The 9,024-nt window shown below is 33.0% G+C and overlaps 1 protein-coding gene and 2 non-coding genes across 3 annotated transcripts; all 3 read right to left on the bottom strand.

The window, feature by feature from the left end:
- Positions 1-306: 306 nt before the first annotated feature.
- LOC112419538 (U2 spliceosomal RNA) lies at positions 307-502 on the bottom strand. The gene has a single exon (XR_003009671.1). It is a non-coding gene; the product is annotated as a U2 spliceosomal RNA (small nuclear RNA).
- Positions 503-2,286: 1,784 nt separating this feature from the next.
- On the bottom strand, positions 2,287-2,482 carry LOC112419544 (U2 spliceosomal RNA). The gene has a single exon (XR_003009677.1). It is a non-coding gene; the product is annotated as a U2 spliceosomal RNA (small nuclear RNA).
- A 935-nt stretch (positions 2,483-3,417) lies between these two features.
- LOC25487154 (receptor-like protein kinase THESEUS 1) lies at positions 3,418-4,361 on the bottom strand. Its single transcript, XM_039830157.1, has one exon. The coding sequence runs from the start codon at positions 4,341-4,343 to the stop codon at positions 3,579-3,581; it is 765 nt and encodes a 254-aa protein (XP_039686091.1). The 5' UTR covers positions 4,344-4,361; the 3' UTR covers positions 3,418-3,578.
- Between the last annotated feature and the right edge of the window lie 4,663 nt (positions 4,362-9,024).

Below are 9,024 nucleotides of genomic sequence, written 5' to 3'. Positions count from 1 at the left end.
ACTTACGAACACTCCAATACCCGAGTAAGTGTAATGCATGATGAGGTTTATATTCTTGCCTACCTTGGTTGGTGTAAACAAGGAGAAAGAGAAAGTTGGGATGAATTGTAAAACAACGATTTTTTTTTTTTAAATTAAAGTTATATTTTTCAATTTTTTTTATTTTATTTTTGGAATTGTCAAATAACTTTTCCAAAAATTTCCCAAATTTCAATAGCAACTAATGAAATGAACACAGGCCAGCTATGCTAAGCACAGTAGCAAGGTCCTGATACCAACCAAAATAAAAAATTTGAACTTGGATTGGTGGGGTGCGCCAAGCCAATGCAATAGTGCAACGCACTGGCGACACTCGAGAAGCCTAGTAGCAAGCTACTAAAATGGCTTCTCCCCCTAAAAAAAGTAATTTAATATCATGTGAACCATTGGTCCACATATCAGATATTAAACTGATAAGAACAGATACTACACTTGATCTTAGCCAAAAGGCCGAGAAAGGTATAAGTTACAACATGAGATCCTGCTGCTTTTATATCTGACATGTTCTCACTTGTTTTCTTGACTCCTCGATGTGGGACATTTTTATCATTGTATGCATACGTTACAAAGCCCACCAAAGAGCAACTACCAAGCTATATGCCAACATAGAGCACACTAAATCCTTTCAGCAATTCATCCATTAGACCATTAATATGCAGATTAAGATATTGTCGATTTGAATAATAATATGCAGATTAAATCCTGCAAAACAGTGCACAAAACTTGAAGCAAACGTTTTTTTAAAACTCGGTGTCCGACCCAACAACCGAGTAATTAGCCGGGTCCAATCCCACCATCCACTTGCAGAGGCTCCATTTAAAGTCAGAACAAAACTCTGTGTAGATATCATAGATCATCGAATATGAACATCATAGATCAGTATAGGCACCATTTGATCTGTATGACATATTTGAAATACATAGAGGAGCACAAAAACTAGAACTTATTATTGCTAGCAGCTTTAATATGCTCATAGGTTATATTATCCAAACCTAGAATTAAGGTAATAGTGGAATCTGATTTCATATGATGCAAACTCATATCAATATATGAATTCCATAAACAAATGTCATAGTAGAACAATGTAAGGAAATATCTCCTTTAACAAACTCATATCATATCAAAGTTATTTGAAGATTAATCTCTGATTCACATTAATCTTGTAGATATTAGACAGTTGTTAATTATTTTTTATTTTAATACTGCATAGTTTGCATGTTAGAGTAGAGACATATGCACATAGAATGCAAGTCAATTAGGATTGCATTTTCGGTTTCAAAGTGAAAGGGAAAACTATGCGCTGGAGTCAGATTTTTGTATGCTCTTAGTGTATTTACACTGTGCCTTTTAAGCTGGTCAACATTAGTCTCACTTTAACACAATTTCATTAATTTAATCAAACCGAATTCACAAGCTAAATGATTTTTTTTTTTTTATTTTTTTTTTTATGATAAAAAGCTTATAGCATTTCATCAATTAGAATATGATGAATACAAGCAGGATCAATGGAAATGTGGAAGGCCGCCCTTGCTAACACTTATGAGCAACCCTTTTGACTTGTCTCCTAATAAACTCATCTTTAATTTTTACAACGGATAAGATTATCTCTACGGTCTCGGATAATACCACTTAGATCCGACACCCCTAGACTTTTACTGTGGAATTTATCAACCACGCACTTTGAATCCAATTCAACTCAAGCCGCAATTCGTCAATCCATTTGTAGCATCCTATATGAGGTTTTGCCCACGACAGAATTTGCAGCAGTCCTTGGAAGCCTTACAGTTTAAGTGCCGGACCAATTAGTGAGTAGAGTAGCAGCATGTGCACTCACAGTAGCAGGCACCACTACTTCATTATACCAAATATTGTAGTTCCTTTATTTCCTGATTAAAATTCTGCAACACGCAGACAAAAAATTCTGCTCCAGTCCGAGAGTGCGAAGTATACTGTTGAATGAAATTTCGAAGACCAGCTCTACGCCAACAAAGCTCACTGTTATCTTCGATACCATTTTCGCATAAGGCACAATTCGGAATTGTCAATGTAACAAAAATACAATGAAGGTAATAGCAACCAATCAAACAAATATTACATTTCATATAACTCAAAGCCTCTTCACAAAGCCAAGCCAATACGAACTACATACCATATAGCGATTATTTGGCAGGAAAGGATTATGATAATGATATGAACACGGTAACCATTGCCAGATATGAACCAGAATAAAAATTTAAACTTGAATTGGTGGGGTGCACCAGACCAATGCTATAGTGCAACACATTGACAACACACGAGAAGCCTAGTAGCAAGCTACCAAAGTGGCCTCCCCCCCTCAAAAAAGTAATTTAATATCGTGTGAACCATTGGTCCACATATTAGATATTAAACTGATAAGAACAGATACTACACTTGATCTTAGCCAAAAGGCCGAGAAAGGTATGAGTTGAAAGATGGGCTCGTTGCTGCTTTTATATCAGACATGTTCTCAGTTGCTTTCTTGACTACTCGATGTGGGACTATTTCTCATTGTACGCATGTGTTGCCAACAAAGAGCAATTACCAAGCAGAGGTTATGCCAACATAGAGCCCACTAAAGCATTTCACCAATTCATCCATTAGAACTTGCATCAGCTAGAAACAATCAATGGTAATGGTAATGGTCATTAAAGCATAAGTAAAACTACACACCAATCCTTAATTTGTTCAGTAACTTTCATTAGGCCAGCTTAAGCATCTTGAAGTTCTTGTCTTGGTTTTGGTTTCAAATATGACAACTACACACAGAGATTAGTCTTGTCTTGGTTCCCAAAGGTGATGTGATGAGTTATAACTACTATTAAACCAAATACACAACACTGAAGTTGCAAACTTATTTATAGCATACCATGTGAAACATCCTCTTCAACTCCTGAACCATAGACAAAGGATTGCTCCATCGGATTAGTCGGTCCTTAGGTTGGCAACATGGTAAACATCCTCTTCAACTCTTGAACCCAACCCAACCGTCAATGGCATCCTATCATATACAACACAATTTGGAGAAACACTCTGATAATCTCCCGCCAAACTAAGGAAACTAAATAACCCACCTAATGTCTTAGGGATTTCCTACTTCTGCTTCGACTTTAGACAAATTCACTAATATCCCATCTCTATCAGTAATCACATATCTCAATAATTGAAATTCACTAAAACATATTATAAATATATTTACTCGAAAAACTTTTAGAAAACTATGCTTTGTTGAATTAAGAAACTATATTGACTCTAAATTTTTTTCAATAAATACAATTATGATACCACTAAAATGACCAACTTTAACAAATGAGTTGTTAAATTAGGAGGCTATGGTTTCAAACAACATCTTCAATTTCATCCGTAAATCCACTTCCTACACTGGAGTGAATAGAAGAATCCTCATTCTCATTCGAAACATGTGATGCCAACTCAAGATGGAGAGCCTCTTCTAGTTGACATAATACATACCCCATCGGTGGTCTGTTCTCCCGACGCTCCTCCAAGCACTTCCATGCCAACTATAAAACCTTGTTTAGAGAATCCATATTCACTTTGCCAATCAAATATGGGTCCATCATTTCATGAAAGGTACCCTTTTTATCGCAACTTAATGCCCGCAATGCCAAATTCATCTGTTGCGTTGGAAGGGCATCATCTAAAGCAGGTTTTCCACATATAACTTCAATCAACACCACTCCAAAAGAGAAAACATCTGATTTCTTAGTTAGAAACTTAGTCCTAAAATATTCAGGATCAACATAGCCAAAACTACCCTTTACATTAGTTGTAACGTGACTCTTATCAAGAATAGGACCCTTTTTCGATATGCCAAAATCAGAAACTTTTGGCACAATCTTTTTGTCCAAGAGAATGTTTGTTGTCTTCACGTCACGGTGAATTATGCTTTGTTTAGCTCCAGTGTGAAGATATAAAAGTCCCTTTGCAGCCCCTAAGCATATCGCTAGGCGTTGCTTCCAAGATAGAGGAACAAAGTCTCTCCCATATAGATGACTGCTGAGAGATCCATTTGCCATGTAATTGTACACAAGAATCAGTTCTGAGTCTTCGTTATAACAACCTACAAGTGAGACAAGGTTTGAATGACTAAGACCAGACAACAACTCAATCTCGTTTTGGAATTCACCGAGACCTTGTCTAGATTCAGGATTTGCTACTTTGATAGCTACTACTTCTCCATTTTCAAGCGTTCCTTTGTACACTTTGCCAAATCCTTCTTTTCCAATTATTAGCTCAGCGTCAAAACAATTTGTTGCTTGTTGCATCTCAATTCTCAAGTAAAGTAAAATGTTTTGGAAGCTCAAAATTAGTTACCGATTTTCTTCTTCCTCCTGCAAGCTTTCAAGTAATAAAATGATAGTCCACCAAATACTAAAAATGCCAAAACACACACTGCAACCGGTTAATATTAGAAGTTGTTAGGGTTAGAAGAGGTGATTTTGGATTGTGATTTATGTGTTTAGAGAAGAAGAAAAAAGAAATGAAAGAATACGGTGGAGAAGGGAAGAGGAGAGGAAAATAAGAGAAAATGGAACAGTAGTTTTGTCATTTCCGTTTGGTCTCAGATGAAGAGGAGCATTTTTGTTCATTCCCATGCTATGCTGAGTCAGTCAAGTGAAAACCAAATTAACAGCGCCACGTCAGTAATCAGATGACCTAGCAGTGATTAACTGGGTCAAAGGACGAAATTTTAAACGATTAAAGAATGCAAGGGCAATTTGCAAGGATTAGCGAATATAGGGACCAATTTTTAAACGACGTCTAATTGCAAGGATGAAATACATATTTAAGCCAATATCAAACTAAACTCAATAACTTTCATAATGCATATCAACAAAGTGGCATTGCCTGCAATTTATTATTACATCTATTACCCGAACAACATTAGTAGTAAGTTGGGCTTCTCTTTTAAAGCTATATACAACAACTTGGTAGTTAGCATCAAAACATCAATAAATTCAAATCACATTTTCTTTACTTTAGTGGCAGTAATAAGTTAATAACTCTAACAAAGTGATCAATCCTAAGAATCGGCGCATTATCAAACATTCAATCAGTAGGAGCTAGCCCATTCCTACTGGGACTTGTATCTTTCATATCATTACTCTATCCTGGGCTTGAAATTTTTTATATTCTTCCAGGGCCACTTAATCTGGAACATTACATAAAGGCAATGAAAACCAAAATTAGATGTTGCTGGGAATATATGTTTTTCCCTATATACCAGATTGACATGCTAGAATAGATAACAACTTTGTATGACATGGTTAACTTATTCAGTTTTTCTATAAATCAGAGGCAAGATTTTCTACGTAGCATCTAAAAAGGAGTGTAGTTGTCTGGGTGTGGAGGTTTTATCAGCATAGAATGTGGTCTTTGGTTGAGAGGTTTTCCTACCAGATTTTGGTTCGAACTGCCAAGCTGATTATTAATAAGGGTTAATGGTGCTTTACCCTGTAATATAAGTCATTTTTGGTTTTCCCCCGTAAAATATTTTTTTTGATTTATCCCCCTGTAAAATATATTTTGTTTGGAATACCCCCCTAATAGGCCATAAAAAAACGACTTTATTTTTTTTTTTAGAATTTTTTCGTTTTTTTATGACCTATTAGGGGGTATTCCAATTTTTTTTTTTACAGGAGGATAAATAAAAAAAATATTTTACAGGGGGAAAACAAAAAATAATCTATATTACAGGGGTAAAACACCATTAACCCTATTAATAATAAGCTAGGGGCATTCTTTAGAAGAAAAAAAATCTACATATGATCACAGGTAAAATAGCATAAATTTTCATGTAGACATATATTAATTTCCCAGTGCATAGCACCTCTAGTTACAATGTAGCAAAAAGTTAAATACACTACTAATTTAGAAGCCTATCTTTTGGCCAAAAATACAGTCACCATATTTAGACAATTTCTTGCAGGAACAATAACACCTTAACATTATAGGTACTGTAAGCAAAGAAACATTGTAGACATAAACCACTTGCTTCCGCAACCTAATAATGAAATTCAAGGATAGCAAAAGAGACTCCTTTCTTAAATGAGTACTAATTTATTAAGGCTTTGTTTGCGAGTTGGATTTTGGAGGGGAGGGGAAGGGAAGGAAAGGCTTATGGAGTGGTAACCCTTGTTTGCGAGTTTTAAAAAAACAAGGGAAAGGTTTTGGGGGGTTTTGAAGAGCTTCATTTGTCCAATTTTAAAGTTCCCCCAAATTTGGGGGTTTTGGGGGTTAAACATACAAATTGATAATTTTGTCCTTTTAATAATTCAAAATTCCAATTTTAGACATTTCTAAAATTATTACAATCTTTTTTAAAAACAACTTATTCAAAACAACTTATTTATACAAAACAGCTTATTACGACTTCATTTACAAAAACCGCTTATTCAAAACAACTTATTTATACAAAACATCTTATTACGATATCATTTTCAAAAACTGCTTATTCAAAACAACTTATTTATACAAAACAGCTTATTGCGACCTCATTTTCAAAAACGGCTTATTCAAAACAGCTTATTTATGCCAAACAGCTTATTACGACCTCATTTTCAAAATCAGCTTATTCAAAACAGCTTATTTATACAAAACAGCTTATTACGACCTCATTTTCAAAAATCACTTATTCAAAACAACTTATTTATACAAAACAACTTATTATGACCTCATTTTCAAAAACAGCTTATTCAAAACCACTTATTTATGCAAAACAGCTTAATATGACTTCATTTTCAAAAACTGCTTATTCAAAACAACTTATTTATACAAAACAGCTTATTACGACCTCATTTTCAAAAACCGCTTATTCAAAACAGCTTATTTATGCAAAACAGCTTATTACGACCTCATTTTCAAAAATCACTTATTCAAAACAACTTATTTATACAAAACAACTTATTATGACTTCATTTTCAAAAACTGCTTACTCAAAACAGCTTATTTATATAAAACAGCTTATTACGACCTCATTTTCAAAAACCGCTTATTCAAAACAACTTATTTATACAAAACAGCTTATTAAGACCTCATTTTTAAAAACAGCTTATTTATGCAAAACAACTTAATACGATTTCTTTTCAAAAACCGCTTATTTATACAAAACAACTTAATATGACTTCATTTTAAAAAAAACAACTTATTTATGCAAAACAGCTTAATACGATCTCTTTTTCAAAAACATCTTACTCAAAACAGCTTATTTATATAAAACAGCTTATTATGACCTCATTTTCAAAAACCGCCTATTCAAAACGACTTATTTATACAAAACAGCTTATTATGACCTCATTTTCAAAAACTGCTTAGTCAAAAATCGCTTAATACAATATATTTTTCAAAAACAACTTATTCTAAACAGCTTATTTATCCAAAACAGCTTATTATCACCTCTTTTCAAAAAATAGCTTATTCAAAACAGCTTATTTATGCAAAACTACTTATTACGACCTCTTTTCAAAAAACAGCTTATTCAAAACAACTTATTTTTACAAAAAAGTTTTGGATAAATAAGTTGTTTTGAATAAGTTGTTTTTGAAAAAGAGATCGTAATAAGTTGTTTTGCATATATAAGTTTTTTTGAATAAGTTGTTTTTAAAAAAGAGATCGTAATAAGCGGTTTTTCATAAATAAGCTGTTTTGAATAAGTTATTTTTTGAAAAGAGGACATAATAAGTTGTTTTGCATAAATAAATTGTTTTGAATAAGAGGTTTTTGAAAATGAGGTCGTAATAAACAGTTTTGTATAAATAAGTTGTTTTGAATAAGTGACTTTTGAAAATGATGTCGTAATAAGCTGTTTTGTATAAATAAGTTGTTTTGAATAAGCGGTTTTTGAAAATGATGTCGTATTAAGCTTTTTTGTATAAATAAGCTGTTTTGAATAAGCTGTTTTTGAAAATGAGGTCGTAATAAGCTGTTTTGTATAAATAAGTTGTTTTGAATAAGCAGTTTTTGAAAATGATGTCGTAATAAGCTGTTTTGTATAAATAAGTTGTTTTGAATAAGCGGTTTTTGAAAAAGAGATCGTATTATGCTGTTTTGTATAAATAAGCTGTTTTGAACAAGTTGTTTTTTGAAAAGAGGTCGTAATAAGCTGTTTTGTATAGATAAACTGTTTTGGATAAGTTGTTTTTGAAAATGAGATTGTATTAAGCTGTTTTGAATAAGCTGTTTTTCTGAAAAGAGGTCATAATAAGTTGTTTTGTATAAATAAGCTATTTTGAATAAGTTGTTTTTTAAAAAAAGATGGTAATAATTTGTTTTCATAAGATAAGCTATTTTTTAAAAAGAGGCCGTAATAAGTTGTTTTGTAAAAGTAAGTTGTTTTTAAAAAGTGATTGTAATAAGTTTTTATTTTTATTTTTATAAATAAGTTGCGTTTTAAAAATAGATCTTAATAATTTGTTTTTCATGCGATAAGTTGTTTTGAATAAATTTAGAAGTTAAATTACGAAGTATAACAATATATTGATTTTAAGAGGAAAAAGGGTAAAATAGTAAAATTATAACATAAGCCCTCCATCTTCTTTTCTTATTGGCTTTTTAACTCCCAAACAAGGGGAAGGTTTTCCCTCCTTTCTCCCTTCCCTCCCTTTCCTTCCCTTCCCCTCGTTAGCCTTTCATTTCCTTCCCCTCAAAACTCACAAACAAAGCCTAATGAGTAATAATAATCCTTTCGTGTGTCTGTCAATATTGAGTAGTTAAAGCACACGTGAATCCCACAAAACTATTTAAGGCTCACTTACAAAATGATAGACCCGTCTTCAAAATAGTGTGGCACATTCATGCATATCACCCAATAAAGAATGTGGTGTTCTAGACGCTTTCAATGTCTTTTGAGAAGGGGAGGCAAATAATGTAACACATTCTTTGGCAAGAATGTAAACTAACTCTTATTTTTGTTAAATGAAGTTGGATCTCATCCCAAAAATTTGCTCA

The sequence above is a fragment of the Medicago truncatula genome, chromosome 2 (assembly GCF_003473485.1).
Source record: "Medicago truncatula cultivar Jemalong A17 chromosome 2, MtrunA17r5.0-ANR, whole genome shotgun sequence".
Lineage (NCBI taxonomy): Eukaryota > Viridiplantae > Streptophyta > Magnoliopsida > Fabales > Fabaceae > Medicago > Medicago truncatula.
This window is presented reverse-complemented; position numbering and strand designations above follow the sequence as displayed.